Source organism: Lepeophtheirus salmonis, chromosome 13, assembly GCF_016086655.4.
Source record: "Lepeophtheirus salmonis chromosome 13, UVic_Lsal_1.4, whole genome shotgun sequence".
Lineage (NCBI taxonomy): Eukaryota > Metazoa > Arthropoda > Copepoda > Siphonostomatoida > Caligidae > Lepeophtheirus > Lepeophtheirus salmonis.
In genome coordinates this window covers 26,040,530-26,062,128 of record NC_052143.2, presented here as the reverse complement: position 1 = coordinate 26,062,128, position 21,599 = coordinate 26,040,530, and the positions used below count along the sequence as shown (strand labels likewise).

The 21,599-nt window shown below is 29.8% G+C and overlaps 1 protein-coding gene across 10 annotated transcripts in view; it reads right to left on the bottom strand.

Annotated features, from left to right (window-relative positions):
• The window catches only part of Magi (membrane associated guanylate kinase, WW and PDZ domain containing protein magi), a 169,131-nt gene that overhangs the window by 11,036 nt on the left and 136,496 nt on the right, over positions 1 to 21,599 (bottom strand). Inside the window, exon 1 of one of the 10 annotated variants that reach the window (XM_040724257.2) lies at positions 3,916 to 4,576. The exons of 7 other annotated variants lie outside the window; for them this stretch is intronic. In XM_040724257.2, the coding sequence (XP_040580191.1) occupies positions 3,916 to 4,396 (481 nt within the window). In that variant the 5' untranslated portion in view covers positions 4,397 to 4,576. Of the gene's footprint in view, positions 1 to 3,915; positions 4,577 to 21,599 lie in introns of those variants that run through there. 2 more of the 10 variants (XM_071893010.1, XM_071893014.1) reach the window with 2 other exon arrangements.

The following is a 21,599-nucleotide window of genomic DNA, read 5'->3' as shown; positions in this document are numbered from 1 at the left end:
TATCGGACAGTCACAACACTCTTCTTGGTATTTGACAAAAAGGTTCTTTAAATATTCAAAACCGAATTTTTCCCCAAGTCTTAAGTGCTTTTTTTCTAGGCCGTTGCTTTTATCATCGCTAGTGTTACGTCGGGAAAACATTATTTATCTTTTTTTTTTTTAAAAGAAGCCTTTTCCTCCCTACATTCTTAAACATATATTTATTTTTTGTATTATCCAATAATGGAGAATATAAACTATAATTAAATCACTTACTCAACAAACTCATTATAATTTGATGAATAAATTAATGAGTCTACCTATGTAGATGTAGTATATTTTTCCCTCATGAATGCGTCCCAAGATTCAAATCAATTACTCCTTTACTTTTCTGGTCTCTATACGAATTATTTTGATTGGATCTCCATTTTTATCATTTTAGTAAAAACACAAACTCGATTAAAAATGATGAGAGCTAGTAAAAAGTATATTAATCAGAAGCCTTAAATTATGATAGCATACGACCTCCTAGGGCTTCTTTCACACATGCAATCTGGGATTTGGATTAATTTTAAATCAATCTACACTGTCTATAACACAGCAGATTCATATACCTTCCTTTCGAAAGAAATTAATAAGTATTCATTTTCTGTACTAATAATTATTATATACTTCTATACATACATTTGTATATAATGATAATGTAACTAAGCACGGCTCAAATTACACTGAATTACGTTCTCCTCCTAAAATAGATATTCAATGTTATTGTTCGAATATGTTTCTTTTCTTTTTAATACAATTTTCATTTATGATAATTTTAAACAAAGGTTGCAGCTCTAATCAAATTTTGTTACTCAATCCTAAATCTTAATGATGACCCTAAAGTGGGCATACTCTCCCCACAGTGTTACACCACCTCTAGCAAACATAAATTTATTTGGGTCAGCTGTCGATTGTACTACTTCTCTTTATTCGTATTTTGAACTTTGATTGGTAGAGCTCTAATGATTTCTTATTTAGCAGTGCATAATTCCTTACTATTTAAAGAAGAATAACTTCATAGTTGGGAAAATTGGGTAGCGATCAATTGCTTTTGGGCCTTCTCTTCGGGCTTTTTATGGAAGAAAGAACGGCGTGTTATTTGAATAAAAAAATATTTTCTAAATGATTTTATTACAGGAATCAGACAGTGACGACATTTTAAATATATATCGACCATTTTCGAGGTATAAGCGCCCAATACTTATATGAATAATTAATCCTTACTTAGGAAGAATTGGTCATCTATTCTCAAACATGAAAGATCCTACATAAAAAGTTTTTTTGAACGAATTCTACAGGTAAGCCCAAGTACTTTGATCCAATATTTGTGAAAATATATACCTGGTACATTTTAAAATCTGGGACGTCCATCAAGGACAGCGTGTTGAACAGAACAGACTTCAAGTCCCATAATAACAAAGGACCAATACAACTCTAATAAATATATGTACATACTTATGGCAAAAAATCTGAATCAATTTATGTGAAATGATAGATTTCATTACTGCCACACCATCAAACTCAACCATTTTACAAATATCGACATTAAAATATGCATTAAATGGTACGGAAAAACTTTATGAATATTAAATATAGACATTTAAAGTATATACTTATATGTATATACATAATCAAAATCACAGATAGAGATAATTAGAAAGAGAGTCTATAATTTTTACATTCAAGCTAAGCATACAAATCATATCAAATTGAGTAAATGAGACATTTATGTATCAATTAGAACTATCCTTTGAAGAAACCACATTTCTTTTTTCTTTTTTTTGATTAGGGATCTGTGTAAGTCGTATATAAATACATTTACATACAAATAGTCATAAAGATGAAAACAATGAGAATCATAAGAGAATGCAATAATAATGCAAGGAGTTTATCTTACTATATTTCCGTTAAAATGTAATTTGCACAGATAGTGTAAATAAATATGATTTTTATTATTATAAATTATATCAAAACTATACAAAATAGATGAATAAATTAGTATTTTCAAAAAATAAGAAATGACTTAAAATCATGAAAAGATTATTTCTAATATAGGATTATGCGAAGGGAATTCACGCATAAACATAAGACTCTAGAGACTAGCTGTATGTACTATGTATCTATAATATTAATATGAGAGAATAAAGTCAGAAATAAAGACTCAATGTAAAAAAGAGGAGGAGGATCTATTTTTTTATGTTATATGCTTCTTTCTTCCTTCTGTTTGCAAATCAATAAGCTTCCAATTAAGATGGTTCTTATTGTTTTATTAAGGAGTAATTAAATAAGTATGTACATCAATATAAACACTAACTCTTAAATATTATAGTCCAAAAATATAATATAACTATCATTGGAGCAACAACGTAAAAAAAGAAAAAAAATCAACCAATCAAATCCTCCGCGTAACTTTTTTATATTTAGACATTAACTCAACCTATCAACATCCATTTTACATTCATACTCTTTTGAGGATTTATCAAATTATTAAAAATAATAAGTAAATGAATTATGTCAATAGGAGAGAAACAAGACAAAAAAAAAGATGAAAAAATAATGGATGATATGTAAAGAATGCTAGGAATGTAAGCAAGTATGAACATGAACGTTCAGATAGATGGATGATGGTACACACTCCAAGGAAATATCAAGTTGATGATGATGCTCCCACTTTAAGAAACACAATTCTTTGGAGCGATACAACATATAGCAAAGAATTTAATAAGAGCGCCAAAGGCTCAATTCACCTCTTTCTTTCTCTCTCTCTCTCTTCCATTATTATATTCATCCTCGTAATTCTAAAACATTGGGAAAAAACAAAAGGAGACAAGAAGGAAAGACAATGGAGTTAATGAGACATGGGTGTAGATATGTTTATGTATTAGTAGCACATATTACTCTCACTATTACTTGTTTAAAAAAAGACGAATGATTTTAATAATAAGTAATATCATACAAAGATGAAAGAAGGTCGTTATAGCAGTACCCTTTCACATTTTTTTATTTTATTTCCTCAAACAAACATAAATTTCAATTTCCTTCACATATATGTAGCACTTCCAAGCTTCTATTCTCTATACTTTAGAACTAAACACTTATAATGTAATAGTACATATATTTACCTTATAACCCTTTTCAAATGTGGGAGCCTCCCTTAATCAAATATTATATGAGAGCACAAATAAATAACATTTAATAAAATCATTGTTTCAAAATGTCAATTACAACCCACAATAATAAGAGTCATAATTAAATCAACTCAATCCATTTTTATATCACTAAACTAGAAATAATATTATTTTGTTTTCTCATGTTACAACAACCCTTATTATGGTTGTATTTTTTTTTTTTTTTTTTTACCCTTAACCTTATTTTCTCATTAGTTATGGAACTCAATGATTAATTATTGTTACCCCTCATTCTATTTATATGTACAAGACGTGAGTAAATTCTACATACTATATAGTATAATCTATAATAAGAAAATATATCTTTATAATAATATATTGTAGACATTTTCATTGTCTAATAACTTTTGATTTGCTGCATTTGCAATGCAAGGTATCCCCTTTTTTCAAATGCTTCACCCTCAAATATATAGGTAGATATAAGTTAGTATTTTCTAAAGAAGAAGAAGTGTGGGGGGGGTTGTAAGAAACATGTTATTGTTTTGTTTTTTTGCCCCTTCTTCTCCTCTCCTCTCCTTCTTAACTTATTTCTTTTGCTGCTCCTTTCTCCTCCTATATATACACAATATTATTTAGTATATATACATACATAGAATAGAGAGTCTCAGCATGGCTGACACTGAAGCTCTCTTCTATTAATTCCCCTTTATGAAGACTAAATATGCCTTCTTACTAAAGCATATACACATAATAAGTTTTTTACCTTTGGTTGTAACCTTTTTGATACGTTTTAGAGTTGTCGTAGGGATATGTATGGGATAGTCTGGATAGCTTGCACTGGAAAGAGGAGGGAGAGTTGTGGTTGAGAAATCAAAGAGGGGCCACTTGAGGTGACCGTGTCGAGGGTGTCTGAGGGGATAATTATAATACTGATGATCGTCGTTGTCTATGTTGCATCCGACGTCTCTCTCAGAGTCGCAGCGAAGAAGAAGTTCCTCTCTTTCACTATCTCCAGCTGTTCCTGTTCCTCCGCCTTCTCCTTGATGAGTTAAACAAAGTGCCTGTAAATTTGGCTCCGAAAGGGTGTGTAGTAGGGACTGACCCGTGCCGTTTGGATGACCACTGGAGGAACGATACACTACTTCGTAACTATACACTGTATTTCGCTCATGACACACGCAACAAAGAAATAAACCTTTTTGATCCTTGTTAGCGAAAGAATGCCTATGACGAACGTCATTCATATCACATTGTCACTCAGCACTAACTCGTATCTGAACCACCAACTATCTACTTCTCCACAAACTAACTTACTAGAATAAGATGAGGATGGTAAACATATACAAATATAGGTGGCAAAAAAAATCTCTTCAGCTCCACCACCAGAAATGGAAGTGTTACTCAATACACGCCCGTACAGCATCATCATACGCACGTAGGAAAAACGGAGGCAACGCCATCTATCCTTACTTTTACTTGGGCGAAAAACTTATGATGGAGCGTGATATTGGGACTGGAGGAAGGAAAAGAAAAGGAAGGAAGAGGGAAGGAAGGAAAACTAAAAAGAAGAAAAATTCAATTATTATTTATGAACTACCACAGAATATCGATAACAAGATGATGAAAGAGAGAAGAGGGAGGTTAACCTTCAAGCCACATGGAATGGCACTTGCACCTTCGATGATCATTGTATTAATATTTCATGCATGTAGAACATTTAAATAATTAGTATTTATTTACATAAAAGATTTTTGTTCACTGGTGAAATGAGGAAGAGAGAGAGAAACTTTCAGAATGGTATGTTATCATTATTATTATTAGTAGTAGTAGCTAGGCATTGTGTATGGCGTAGATGGGAAAATAAGAACGATGCCTAAGGGAGAGTCTTCTTTATATATTCTACTTGAATATGAATAAGTATAAAACAAGAGGTCAAAAAGAAGTAATAATTCTCTCCGTGATCATTCTCAGAATAAGTTCTACGATGACGGCAATGATCATTACAATAAACATATACAAGTAGTTAAGCTGATTTATGATTACGATCCTTGTTCGGGATTTTCTTATCCTTTATTATACATAGCTAAATTAAAAATACAATCAGTGGTAATTACTTCCAATTGAAGGTATTTAATTTATTCAAAGGAGTATTTTAAGCCTTCAACTAATTTCGAATAACTATTTATTTTCATAAAAAAATTAGGATATTCTATAATAGTCAACATGTTGTACAGAGAGCGAAGGTAAAAACAACTCAACAAGAAGGAATATATATTATTGTGATATTTGAAGCCTTTGAATAATTAACAAACGAGTCTCAAGTTACAATCTTTTGTACCTAACTGTGAAGAGCGTCTGCAGGATTATATATATATATATTTAGGGGGGTACAATTGAAAAATTAAATTTTTGCTGAAAAAAAAAATTACAAAAATTAAATTTTTATTTGGAGAAAAGCTCAAAAATATATAGCTATTCACCGAAAATTAAATTTTGTAGAATTAAATTTGAAAAATTTAATTAAATTTCAACTATTAAATTTTCTTGTAAGAATGAAAAATTTCCTTAGAGGGGCTCCAGTCCTCCTCTTGTGGACGCACAGAGAGAAAGATGAGGGGGTGGGGATGTAAATATTAATTAATAGCTGCACTTTTACAAGAAAAAAAACAGAAATAAAAGCTTTACTATGGAATAGAATTTCTTCAATTTTCAACCTCTTCAAAGTATTCTACCTAGGCTTGCAGACTACCACGGATACAAACGCACAATATTCAAAAGGTTATGTACATTAGAGTAAATAATAGTTGAGGGAGATTTGGTTAGTGGGAAATAGTGTCATTTAGTTGGAACAGAGTTATTTATTATTATTATTTTTTTTTTTGAATTCCACAGGTAGAAAGGCAAAGAAGAATAAATAATAAAGTTAAGGACAGATGAACAAAAAAACAACTCTTTATTTCAAATAAATTCATTATAAATGTAACATTTGTAAAATTAGTTTTATTGACATAATTTTATTACTAGTAATTATCTCTCCTTCTTAGAAAAAGAAATAATATAAATATTACTACGAATCTGGTCGTTCTCCGATATGGCTTAGATCACAAAAAAATAATAAGAAAAAAAAAAGGAGGCGGGATCAGAGTCGGAAGGTATACAAATTAAAAAATAAAAATGAATTAATGCCGATTCTATGCAATTTACTTGGATATTCTTAGGCAAGAGCGCACTCCTTCTACACGTTCTCTCTTATCTATTGGGCAATCACTCAACCTCTCACGCAAGAAATTCCTTCAGATAGGTTTTGTGATTTACAAATATTTTTCTACATACTACATAGAATACGAATAATAATAATTATTATTATTAACTTTCAAATTCCTGACTGGAAGGGAAAAGAATCCCCCCTCTTCTTCCACTCTACCTATTTGTAATAAAAATAAAATAATATAAGGACAAGACAGGTAAAAAACCACAAAATTAATGGAAAGTATTTATAAGAAGGAGGAGGAAGAAGAAGAAAAACAGAAATCGAGTGAAATCGCCAAAAATTGCGTCCTTCAAAAAGATTTTTTGTGTGATTCTATGTGAATTTGTAGATTTTTTTTTATCATAAATGGAAAATTCACATATATTATAATATGTTTATACCATTAATGTATTAAAGTTAATCCTCCTTTGCACCTATATTCTATCGTTTTTACATGCGTTTTAATTACGTAAAGGGGAGATCAGGCAGCGTCATATTGCAATATGCATTCGTACATAATATATTAATACAAGTATTTAAAAAAAATATATATGTAGTAGGTACCAAGAGATGTATAATTTTAATTCACTAGTACAGCAACCCTCTGATAGATGGCCAAAAAAGAGGTTATACAATTCCTCCGATAGAGGAACATATCATATTACTATGTTACTCAGTTTCATAACATAACTTTGTCCCTCTAATAGATGGCGTGACTTCCTTTTGGAATAGAACATACTATATTGACAAAAAATACGAAATTATAACTACTACGTTGGTAATTTAAAATAGTATACATTATGTACGAAGTAGGATTGATGAAATAAATACTCTGTAAATTGAGTATCATGACACTGCAAAAACGTACATATCATTATTGAACATGATAAATTATAATTAAAATGATTAGGAAATCTCTAGCCAAATATAAATATAGAGGCGTGCTTGTAGGTCTATTACTAGGTCCTCATTATCGTTACATGCTCTGGCCATGGGATATATCCATATTACATTGTTCCGTAGTATATAAATTTATCACGATATAGCACTTTATTGTATCTCTCAACCTTTCCTTTATTAATATAAATAATTAAAATCCCAATTATAAGCCCTTTACGCTCAATTGTAAAAACAATTCTTCAACTAATAATTAATTTAGTAGAAATTCACGAATTAACTAGAAATTTTATAAAGAATTCAACCCATCAATGTAAAAAAAAAAGTACGTAAATAGTTTGAGTAGTTTAAAAATCGAGAGTTGACAAACAATTGAATATATTTTTTTAGTGAATTGACACAGATTTACAGAAACGAATAGCATTCATTCTTGTAAAAATTCCCTTCTCTGATTGAAATAAAGGATTTGATGGCACACGTCAGGGAATGAGGGAAGGTCGTTGAGCATGGGGAGTGGTGTTATGTATTGTATTGTATAGGTGTATTAATTGTGTGCACGTACATAGCACTACTACCTATTCTATTTTTAAAATTACCTAGTGATTACTACATAAAAAATCACTCGAGACACAAATCCCTCTTTCATTGGAATAAAAATAAATACCATCAAACTTTAACAAATTTAAATTTTACTTTTTTGACATTGATTCATATATTTATGTCGGTACATAAATTCATATGTGGGGATTATTAATTGCATTTACCTTGATAATCAGACAGCAGATAAATTAACATAATATATATGTATGTAAGAAAGGTTTGGCTTTTTATTATTTATCTAAATATCTGATCGCATTTTCTGCGCCTGGCTATAAAATAAAATATTTATAATAAAGAAGAGAGTTGATTAACAATAAATCATTTCATTAGAAAAAGAGAAGAGAACGAACAAACAACTTTCATATGTTGAATCATCTAAGTATTAAAAAACATTAGTCGTTACAATTACAAATAACAATAACACAACAAATGCTTATGAGGGTGCTTTTCAAATAAAAAATATACTAGAGGGAGACCAGAAACAATTGCAACACTTTTTACTTTTGAATAAATTAATTGAACTAGTTGGTTTGATTTAGAAGGGACGTCCACAGAGGTCGGTTAGTGGTGCAGTACACCTCCCCCCTCAAAAAAATAATAATAATATATATCTTCTTGCAGACCCGTCAAAATTTAACTTAAGTTAGAGCTTATACAATTCAGTGATTTTTCCAAAGATTATAATTGAACGCTACTACATTATGCAACTACCCCTTTTGTACTAGGCAATATAATATCTCAAATGTCTCTTCAGTAAGGGAGTTTTGCATTGTGATAAAATTATAAAAATTGTTTGATTTTTTTTCTTCAAAAAATCAAATATTAAAATTTGAATTTTTTCCCCAAAAAATTTAATATTTGAAAATTTTTTCAATTTTTTGGGAACAGTTTTTGATTTTAGAATTTTTTCCAAAAAATTAAATTTCTTGAGAATAACCATGGGTTTTTGAAATTGTTTTCCAAAAAATTCCAAAAAACAAGCCCTCCCAAAAATATAATCCTAGGGAACACACCTCAGAGCAAAATAGTCTTATTTAAAATATAAAAAAATTGTCTTATAGCTAGTTTTATGCCAAAAAATCTGGTTGTATTCTCTACATTACATTATCTTGAAAAAAAGTTGCAACTATCTTAGGTTTACCACCTGTCCCTACTAAATATGTACTACCTCTTAAGAATGATGCAAATTGTATGAGAATGAAAGTACGACCAGTAAAATAGTGAGGTTGAAATTGACTAATAATCTTTAGATAATATAAAAATATGTCAAAACAGCTACCTTGTAATAAATCATACAAATACAAAAGAAATATATATATATATAAAATGGCGGAGTCTTTTTGTGGTTGTAAGTATTTTTATTCTTTATTAATATTGTAAAAAATAAAAATAATCAAGATGTCGAGTTTCATAATGAATAATAAATCAAATTTATATAGAATGATTTCGTGTGACAAGAGTCTCTGCAAATAAATAAGTAGTAAGTGCTTTATATACATATATATATATATATATATTTCATTAAAATAAATATTTATATCCAATATCAGATTATATTTTTCCTTTAATTTTCTTGGCAGGACAAACACACACTCCCCTACGCACAAACTTCTATTTCGTGTACATAGGTTTTAAAATATTATGCGACGTAATTAAAAAGAAAGACCATGAACAACCAATTACCAAATACTACTACTTATAATGAATAAAAGTCAAACTGATTGTACATCCAATTACTCAAAAGGAATAATACGAATTTCAATTAAGGTCCTCAATTATGTATATTTGAATGTGTGGTCAATTTTAAGAAACTAACTAATGCTTTTCATATTTTTAATTTACGACATGCTACATCGTAGGTAAACCAAAGAGAAGTCACAAGGGTTTATATAGACAGTTCGGTATAATTGAATAGCAGTAGATATAAAATCGTATCTCTGTACGATTAGTTCTGTTGAGGAAAAGGGTATCAGATAAAATTGTGAGGATAGAGCAATATTTAGTTCGGGTATCTTTATACTACGGATTTATTATTTCAAATCACTTCCCACTAATTACTGAGAGGTGGATCGGGCTACAAAATATTGGACTTTGGGCTAAATCGAGGATCAAAGTGTCATGTCGGGTTTCGGGCCAGCTTTCGAGCCAAAATAGGAGAATTTATAAAATAAAAATATTCCAATATATACTCATTAAAACATCAGAATGAAATTGATGAAGTGAAATATCAAACTACAGGGGCGTCCGCAAAAAACAAGTACGGATCAGGGCTCAGGAAAATGAGGTTCGTACAGCGGGCTATTGAGTCAAATATGAATTAATTAGTTCGGTCTTACCAAAAATATTATGTGCCCAGACCAAAAACCAACATTATTAAAATTAATATTAGCTCGTAGCGCTTACAGTTGTATGTCCAGAGAACCAATTATCCCGATTGCTCAGAGTATTGCTCTATCCGAATTGAAATAACTAAACATGTATTATTTAAAAATAAATGAGACCTCATCAAATTGAACATCTCTTGAACCACTTTTGCCAGATGAATTCAATGGATCAGGCTTACGCATACCTCGTCTTTCTTTCATTATAACCAAAATTATCGATTTTTAAGCAAATAATAACACGTCATCAAAAGAATTTCCTCCATTTGATAATGTTAAAAAAAAAATATATATATATTATATTCATTTTCCAGTTGATATAATATCCTTGAAAGAGACCTCAGCCCATTAAAAAAATCAGCAGCATCTTCTAAAAATGCTGAATCGTACCTTTCACATCGTATGAAGAATAAAAATATAGGAAAAAAGTTAAGAAAGGGCTATAACTCTGTGCGTACATAAGCATACAAATGTTTTCTTAAAAACTGAGTATGTTAAAAATTATTAATATATATATAAACTATCAAACATCTCCAAAAAATTTGTCGAAAAGTGATTAGGAAAATAAATTTAATGGAGTTATGTGTATATATATATATCTTGTTATAAGTCTCAGTAAATACATCAAACTTCCGACATAGATAATTAAATAAAACATTTGTCATAATTTAGATTTTCTTAAAAGAAACTAAAGAAAAAGAATAACCAGCATGGGGTAGTTAAGCGAGAGTTTTTATAAAGGAACGAAAGCGTCGATCACACATATTTTACATATTTGAACACCAAATCAAAAGACGTCTAATTAGCAAAAAAGAAAAATATCCGCCCTACTTATGATATTGTTCATTTTTGTTTCTCTCTCAAGAAAATATCGTTAATCAAGAAATTATGAGTTAGTAACAATTCGTAAGTTATACATTAGATTAAAAAGATGAAGCAAAAATATTTGTATGAGGAGTTACATAATTGTATTGAGTCAACAGTAGCAAAAAATAAAATTACACAAATTCAGCAATTTATTTATTCAATATTATTTCGGAGAAACAGAATAAGAAAGCGATGAACATAAGAAATTTATATACCTCTAAAAAGATAAGGAAGGTTAAGAGGTATATGAATTGTTGTAGATAAATAAATATATATAGATTATAGATAGATACCAACATTATTCAGAAAAAGTCGAATAACCCAAGCCTGAATAAACAAGTTAATTTTTTTTGAGATCACAAAGATTGAAAAATCAGAAAAGCTTTTACACATTTGAGAAATAATATTTATTTTACAAATAATTGAATAAATTTTACAGCTTTGCAGAAAGTGACTAGGATAATAGTCTGGATACATCCAATTTGTGTTGTTTTCAAAATTAATCTACAAGGATCAAGATAAAAAAGTCTTGAGTGACATTGCAAAGACTAAATAAAAAAAACTACAATTTTAGGAAGTTTGGTATAGATAAAAAAAACCTTTGCAATTTTGGAAACCAAATTTTATAAAAACCACGGTATAATTGGAATACAAACATTATTCTTTAGCGTTTTTTGACCAACTAAAGAGTATTTTTATTTATTAGTAGCTTTGCAATGAAAGAGTTAATTGAATTAATAGAATTATTTATGTATATTTTAGGAACTTAAATTAATAACTTCTTTCAATTTATTAAAACATTCATTACACAATTGTTTTAATTCAATTTTTTCGTTTATTTCATAACAATTACACTATTAGTCAGATATAAATTTAGATAAAAGATGCGCCATCTTTTTCCCTTGAATAAAGTATTTTCATTGACGCTATGAATTATCTCAAAATTGAAGGAGATGCCATTTTGGACCCTCAAAGTTGATATTTTATTACTTAAAATGTAGAAATTTATAGTAAATCTTGATCAAATGCAATCAAATGGTTTTAAGAATAAAAGAAAATTTAATACCTGCAGTGAATACTAATTTCTGCCAATGATAAAGACTGTTATTTGAATTAAATTAAAGTAATATGTACTAAAAAATTGCTGAGTTGTTACTTTTGTTCAAATAGGGACAAGAAATGTAGGATAATTAGAGAAAAGCATACTTTATTTCATCTAGTATTCATTGACTAGTCTATGGACTAAATTATTTTTTTAATTAAAAGTAAGATGAAGATTGATATTAGAGATTATGCAAAATTCTAAAAATGAAAAACTGATAACAAAATATGAATAATTATTTTATTCAATCTTAAGCTTGTATATTTTCAACAGTGTTATTGAAGTTACTTTTACCTTGAGACTAAAATAAATAAGAACACGACTCAGAAGGGATCTTGAAAAATACATTTTGGGGGTAAAAAATAAATGAAAAAAGTTATATTCCATTCAAAATTGGGTGCCCTATCTACAGAACATATCCCAATAAAAAGGAATAAAGAAATTTATTCATCATCTGTTTTAAATCCAAATTGCGTAGTTGGGGCATTCCATGTCAAATGGAATAGGGCATGTAACACCACCCTCTCAGATTTAAATGATTTTTGGAACACAAGCTCAATTTGATGATTTGATCAAGTGTATAAACATCCCTTATAAGAGACAAAAGTAGACAAATCGACAGCCAATGAGAAATGCATAGTAAATTAGTGGTTCACCGGGTGCAACGAAAAAACATTTATACTTTTAATATGTACTTCATCAACAAGTTGTAATAGGGTATGTCAATAATATAAAAATAACTAAAATTATGTCTATGCTGCCCTAATCAACGATGTAGGCGCCCTTGGTAGCAATGATAGCTTCCAGACGGCCACTACAGGTCTTTCACCTATTGCTGATGTAAACCTCAGACATGACATCCCAGTACTGATTGACGGTGTCCTTGAGGTTGTTGATATTTGTGTGACGGACGGCACAGACATTGGATTCAACATGCACCCAAAAAGTTAAATTACAATGGGATGGCATCTGGTGAGTAGGGCCACATTTTCTTTAGCCAGAAATGCAAGTTGTCCTATAACCACTTCTGGGACTTTTTGGACGTGTTTGCAGGTACATCATCCTGCAGAAACACCACGTTCATGTCTGGGTAGTTGGTTTGGGTACATGGAAACAACTTCTCCATTGGTTTCTTGCCAGCGTCCAAAAGTGCAGGGACCGAAATTCATTGGTCACATTCAGATTGTCTTTTCTCGGCTTCTAAGACAATTAGGAAGATCTAGTTTTTTTTTTTTTTTTTTTCGTATTTGACACGAACAAATTTACCGCACTCACAAAAACCTTGATTTATGTATGAAAAACGAAGTGTTAAGATTTTCGTCAAATACGTTCTTGAAATTTGATCTAATAATAGAGCTAATTTTTATATTTCAATATTTACTTTGTTTTTTATGAAGTAAAAAAGATATAACTTTTTCTTCTTTTGGTTTGTTAAAAAACCATGATAGCCTTGAGAATTTGACAAAGATTTTAAAATAGTGCAACTTCACTGTTATGACATTTAAGCAGCTATAAAAGGAATTCAATGAACGTAATTCACACTTCGTATCTAATAAGGACATTGGTAGAAATTACTTAAATATTTATCTTCGATTCTACTATGAATCCAACATGGACATACACACTTACATATAACAAGTTCTTAACAAATTATCAGAGCTTATCTCTGTCATTCATGAGCACATTTACAAGTGGTTCCTTTCAATATACATGCTCTCTTCAAGAAGAAGAATAATAACTTTCGGAAAAAAAAAAAATGCATAGAATTTGCAACTATTTGTCGGTATATACATTTATTTAAAAAGTAGTATCCCGAACAGTGCAGGTAATTCGTTCCATGGATAATACACCAGACTGTTTAATCTATGAAGAAAATAATATTCCATCAAAAATCAATACCCATTACTAATATTACTACACTAATTTTAAGGTGAATTAAATTTCAAATATTATTTTTTCAAAAATCCATACTTAATTGATAATTTTTTTTTATTATCAAGTTTCAAAAAATTTAATTTCTTAGAAAAAAATCTCATAAGTTAAATTTCAAATATTAAATTTTTTGGATTTTTTTTCTCCAAAAATCCTTAGCTATTCAAAAAAAAAATTAATTTTTTTGGAAAAAGGTTTCAAAAATTCATATATATTCACAGAAAATTATTATTTTTTGGAAAAAATTTCAAATATTAAATATTTTAGAATAAAATATCAAAAATTAAATTTTTTGGAAATAAATTTAAAAAATCCATAGTTATTAACAAAAAATTATTTTTTTTGGGAAAAAATATCTTTTTATTTTTTGGGTTGGGTGCTGTAGCCCCTCCAGCTACACCCCTGATTAAAAAAAAGAAACACATATAAACAAGCTAAAAAAACGTCTCACAAAAATTGCAATCATTCATGAATATGTCCTACTGGTAGGTAAATTCACTATATTAAATATAAATAAATGTAATAAAAAAAGGTTTTAAAATCTTGATATTGTATATTCATTTTCTCTCAATACTTATTTCATCTTTGCCCGCGCATAATATATATAAAGCTATGCTGTGTAGTATGTAAATTATATATTATATGAAACTGTAATAAAGTATAAATTAGATTTAGTAAGGAGGTGGGAAAAGTAAATAAAACAACTGCATGCTTTATTAAGTTCAAAAATGGCAAATTGCTTTAATTCAAATGTATGTATGTTGTATACGTATGGTACTTTAGCTTTTTGTTAATATGTAAATATTTATCCATATTCTTAATTTATAAAGGAAAAAAAACCTAGATTTAATATTTATTTATGAGATAAAAACATTTGATCAGAAATAGCAACTATCTGAAACCGCTTAATATCAATTTGGTCTTACGTGATTCTATCTGTATCCATATTTCGGTCACGAGGATCGTAAACAGATTTGTAATAAGTTAAGCGAGTTGTACACATGTGCGGTGATAACATAAAAGCAAGCTGGGATATTTTTCCTTCATATTCAGACAGTATGATAAATGTATTCGTTGATATGTCCATAGGAGTTGCAGTTTTTAAGGTTAACTGAGCCTGATAAAAATCGGTAATTTGGTAACACTGATCATAAAAGATACGTCAAAATTATTTAAAAAAAACAGTGTATAAGTCCTCACGTTGCAAGAAAAACGAAAAGAAGAAAGGGATTAGCTGGTTCATAACAAGCTTCACCAACTGAAACTGATTATAGTGATGATATCAAAAGTCTATTTTAAATTCAAATACCGCAAGTTCAAATTGACTGAATTTGTAAATAAAATGCTCATGTAAAAATTTAAACAAATATCATTCATATTCATAACTTGTTGGGCAGGTCTTCAGTCGTTAAATATTGTATTTGATTCATTAAATAATTCTCCTTGGTTTTTTATTGAAGAAAAAAACTAATAATGTGTTTTTCTCTGTTACATCTAAAAAATTCCAACCTTCTTTTATTTTACCACCACACACATATGAAACACTTGAACTGCCTTTGACATTATTTTACCTATTTTCACGATATGGAAGCACAGATTTTTTTTTGTAAGACTGATCTAGACAGACTTAGTTCAGTTGAAACAAAAAATATGACTGTTTCAATCCGTTTTAGGATTTTCAGATTGGTAAAAAACACGAATAAAACATGCATTTTTATTGGTGAGCCCCTTCAAAAAAAGATATGTGATGATTTACTCTTTCCTTACGAACGAACATACATATTAGACTACGAACATTCTTACTATTTGATTATTATGACCAACATATCTTATGACACAACAAAGATAATGGTTCTGGTATCAGTATTATCTGAGGTGATAATAAGTGAGGGCTTTTTTGGAAGATTGACAAGAGCAGGGGTTGATAACTCAAAATTTGTTTTTCATTAAACCACTTACAGGGGCGCTAAAGAGCCGTAGGTTGTAAAATTATAGATGAAATCAAAACCTTAAAAAGTAAACATCATACTATAGCCCAGGGGTCCACAGTCCAGGTTTGGCCCTCGACGTCAGTTTATCTGGCTCGCCGACGATGATTGAATTGACTTTATAAAACGTATGGAACACGATACTTTGTGCTACAATTTAAAATTTTTGTTGAGAAAACTAGAAGATATTGATTTCTATGTGCCTCACATTTACTATTGGTGTAGTGTATTTTATCTTTGTCTTGTTCTCTGCATTTCAAGAAATATATACTCAGTGCCCATGTAGCACTAATAGCTCTTACATTCATTTACTTCATCTCCGTTTGGGTATCCCCCAATTACGTATCTTACCCGTTCTTTCATTTTCAGATCTCGTTTTCTTCATTCTTCATTATGGCTACATAAAAAGGTAAACGTGGATACAGAGTGTCGCGTTTTTAAAGAGGAGTGGGGAGTAAAGTATTTCTTTGTGGAAACAAAGGACAAAAAAAAAAAGTAGTTGCTATATATGTAGCAAAAGTTTTGCAGTTTTGAAAGAGTACAGTATTCGTCGTCACAATGAAACAAAACATTTACCAAAAGTTTTCTGGAACGTTACACTCTGAGAATGATGAGTCCATGAAATGTATTTTAGAAATTCAAAAAAACTTCTTCACGAGAAAGTTTTCTGAAAATGAATCTGTCGCTGTTACAAGTTACTAAACGGTTGGTGAGCCCCACTTTAGCCCAGCTGGTAATCAATTAAACAGACAACTTTGAAATGAACCCTCGAGAACATAGTAAAAATAATCAAACAAAAGTTAGAGGATAGCAACTCTCAGTCACAGCCAAGTTATATTTTAATAAGGAGGGTCGTGGCCCTTATAACTACTGTATAACTATCCAAGTTAACGTTCCTCTTTCTCTAAGATTTTAATTAATTCTATAACTTTTCAAGTTTTTAATGCTGATTCATGTTGTATTGGCCAAAAATTAAATAATCATATTCTATTGATGACTACATTGCCCATGTTGTGGACTTTATGTCGAATTTTTAGCCTTTGACGGTATCAAAATAGTCATTTTTTTAAATTAACCATTTGGAGAGTATTTAAAAGTAAATTACATTGATTGTCGGGGTCAAAAAATTGTTTAGTTATGGGTGATAAGGAACTTGTTCTATTCTACATTAGTATTCTATTTAGTAAAAAACTAAAACGGATCCATTTATTCATTAGAGGCTCTTACCCACAGAATTCATCAACGTCAACCTAATATGTTTATGAGATTGTCTTTTTATCTATGTATTCCCAAGTCAAAAGATGCATTCATAGAAAGAGAAATCCTTCTTCTTCTTTCTTTCTTCCATAATGGATAGCTTTTAATTTCCTTAGTATTCATGGAACATGTGTATGTACATAGTAGATGTATGTACATATTATCGAAGTATCTATCGTTATTTTTGTTTCTTATAAGAGAGTACTTTAAGAATAGTAATTCATCAAAATGGGTGCACATGTAGATGTAAATACGTCAATAATCAGTGATGCGTGACCCAAAATTAAGTGTAGCCGTTTAAGTGCTTCATAGTAGGCCATATGTATACATAATATAATTTTGGGTCAACTTGCTTGCTGGATAACAATAGATGTGACGACGTTATCTTAAACAATATAAAACTGTGGGTTTTTTTTTGTCAGCAGACGATTTTTCTACTTCTCTTGCCCATTATTAGTATTATAATCGTTGCTAGAACGAAGTTTTAATAGCTTCTGTTAGGCTCCTAACAATTACCACCGATTATTCAAGAATAGTCCAAGAATTACCAAGCTCAACTTCATCAAGATTCCAATTAGTTCAAGTAGAAAGACAATGATACTTTATTTATTAATTTTACTTTAAATAAACAATTAAATTTCAAAATAGACACCCTTGGCCTACACCATGGTATCGATCCTAGAGTTGAAGAGCTTACAGGTCTTCTTCCCGTATTCCTCCGATATGGTAACCCACTCCATCTCCACACCAGCCTTTAAAGCATCTCCATTAACATGGGAAGTGGATAAGACCTTTCTCTCAATGGCACCCTAGATTCTATAGTCAAGAGGGTTGTAGTCTGGTGAGGATAGAGGCCACATAGACAAGGGCAGGAAATTTTGGCCTTTGGAAAACATAATTACCCCTCCGGGTATTTGGCTTTAAACCAAGGAAATTTAAATTAATTTTATGGTAATTGTCTGCACCGATATACAGGCCTTTTGGAAACGAAAAAGTCCAGGAATTCCCTGTCCTATTCCAGTTTTGCCTATCACTCCAAGCACTTGTAGATGACCTTCAGCTTTTTAATCTTGGTAATGAGACGCTCGGAGCAGGGGACGATAACTCCTTCCCGCGTCAAGAAGCAGCTGTCAAACAATTTCTAATGGCCTCTATCTCAGTTATACTTGGACTGATGAAGAAATTGGTTTCACAATAATAGTTTGTTCCTATTGCTCTACTAGTTGATACTCCGGGAAGGAATCGTTCAATTATTTAGTAGGTTACTTAAACCTTTCCAAAGCACACACTGGAAGTTTTTTGTAATAAACAAAAAAGCATGAACAATAATAAACGAAGGATGCCACCACTATCCTCAGCTATGTAAACAATACTTGTGCCCACTATCAAGCAATTTAGGGACATTTTGCCTCCTTTTTTAAAAAGGAAATGTGGCAATATATACAATAAAGATAAAGTCGTGTTGTATTTCCACAAAACAAAGTATATATATCAATTTTCATACCTCCAGCTTTTTGAAATGTCTCAACATTTGAAAGTCAATTTAAAAGAAACTTTTTTATGATGATTATTTCTTTATGGAAATAGGAAACCCATTACTACCCAAGTTAGCTAAGAGGGTTCATGGTATATACATATACCATTGTATGATACACATTTTACACACAATGATATTACAATATAATAGTAACAATAATCCAAATACCTCCTCCCCTCAAAAAAGGGTCATAAAAATTCTTCATATTTCTAAATAGTTACAACCACAACCATTTCGAAAAAAAGTAGCATGACAAAGAAGAAAATCCTTTCAGAATAAGGGAAATAGATTTATTTTCACGTTATAAAAACATGGTCATCAAACAAATGAGTTGAATTTATGTAGAGCTACACTTGAATTCAGTTCATAAAATATCCATTCTAAAAGAAAAGATACCGTATGTTCATTTGGTACATCTTTACACTATCAAATATTAAAAATACATAGTACATAATTATGTACATGATTTCTTACTAGAAAAAGACAAAATGTGCCGCGTATGTTAATATTTTTATACGTGTTGTGTAAAAGTTGTGATTTTACACAAGTTGCAACCAAAAAAAGAGATGTATAATTTTTAAAGGAGGGATATACTACAGTACTTGGGATGGGGATAATGGAATCCATGGATGTTCGATATATTAATAATGCATTTTTTGGTCATTTCAATAAAAATTTCAAAAATATAAATATTATAAGGCACATAATTAAGTTCAAATACACAGATTTATGTTACTCATAAACACATAATAACCATCATGAAATATTATAAGATTAAAATGAAAGGATAGTATGAATTAATATTTGACAATTAGAATGACCAAATTTATAATTACACCAGCAAAAGTACACCCGGCGTAGCTCCGGCCAAGGAGGGAGTGGGAAATAACATTGACAATGGTGAATATTATTTCTTTTTAATGTTTTGATCCCTTCGGTGTGGACGAGCAATAAAATATGTATATTTATGTTTATGAAAAAACAATAAAAATGGTCTTAAGAACTTCGAATAAAATGCCAACACATATGAATAAAAAAATATGTCTTAAGGAGAGGTCCATTTTTCATTTTTGTCGAACAAATTCCCAAATGAAAATTCGCGAAGAAAATGGCAAAACCCTTGTTTGCACTAATTTTGCAAAAGAAAAGGTCATTTATTGGAATTATAAAGAGGAACACAAACTTGCCAAAATTTGTTTCGTACTTTTTCGTTTTTTATGGAGAATAATGTCGTTGAAAAAAAACCCCTTCGATAACTGGTTCATTTTTGCAAATATTGCAAAAATTAAGAAGTAAAATGATTCGGAATTTGAAAATACAGTAAAGAAGAAATTAGAGTTTATAGGTGCAAATTACATAGTTTTGAGGAATTTCTTTTTAAAAATTGAAAATTGACATGTGATGAAAAAAAGAGAAGAAAATGAAAAAAATATTCAAAAAATGAAAGATATTTCAGTTAAACATCAATTTTGTTGTGTCAAATTTATATGAAAACGAATTTTTAGATCAATTTCTACAAACTTCATTTTATCAACGAATCCAATGTTCCATTTCCAAAAATACATTTTTTTGCAAATGAAAAAAAAAACAAATAAAAAGAAAGTGCAATTTTAAATTTAGAAAACGTAGTTATTCGTATAGTTGTTTTTTGAGTCATTATTTGAATTATAACTCAACCCCTTTTTATTCTCCTTGAGCTCTAAAAGCAACTTCTGTTTTTTGAGATAGAATGAGCCACCTTATATGACCCTCTCCCCCCCCCAAATGCCACTCCCGTCTTAACCTTAACAGGTTCAAAAGAGGCAACCCTGCGAAATTTCAGCTTCCTCTAGATTCAATGGTTTGGGCACCCATAAAGGACATACAAACTCTATTATATATATATACACAGATAATTAATTATGGAACGTCGAAGCTCAATGGACAATGGACACGGGAAAAATTATTCACTGGAACTCAATGTGCAAAGGTTCCTTACTACAGAAAGAAATATACTTAATAGATGAGGACTTCTAAGACGAGATATTATGAAATATTTGTAATACTGTTTCCTTATATTTAATCAGTGCAACTCGATCTGACTAATTAAAAGAACCTTTTTCAAAACGAAAACATTTTAAGACAAAAAAATAGCCACTTGTAATATGAGATTATACAAGTTGTAACCGGGACAGACATTGGAACTTGAATATTATTTTATATTTGCCGGTAACAAAAAGAAAAAAATCACAGAAAAATTTGCTAACATTCTATTTTTATTGTTAAGGTAGAATACTTCATTCAATTTATAATAATAATAATCAAACCCTTTTGTAATTACACGTGTGAAAAAAACAAAACATAAAAAACAAAATGTGTTTTTTTTCTAGCATATGAAAAAAAACCTCTAATTAATAGACCTGTCATTAGACATATATTATATTATCTTTTTTGCTATTGTCAGTAAAATAAATATCTAACTCAGCAAAAAAAAAAAAAATAAAAAAGTAATGATTAGAAAATGACAATAATATTTTTTCTTCTTTTATTATTTTTCAAGCCTTGCCAATCTGCCAGTTTTAGAAGGAAATAAATTGAATCGTTTTTAACTATGGGAAATTCCAATTTAAGTAGTAAAAAATATTATTCCTACATAT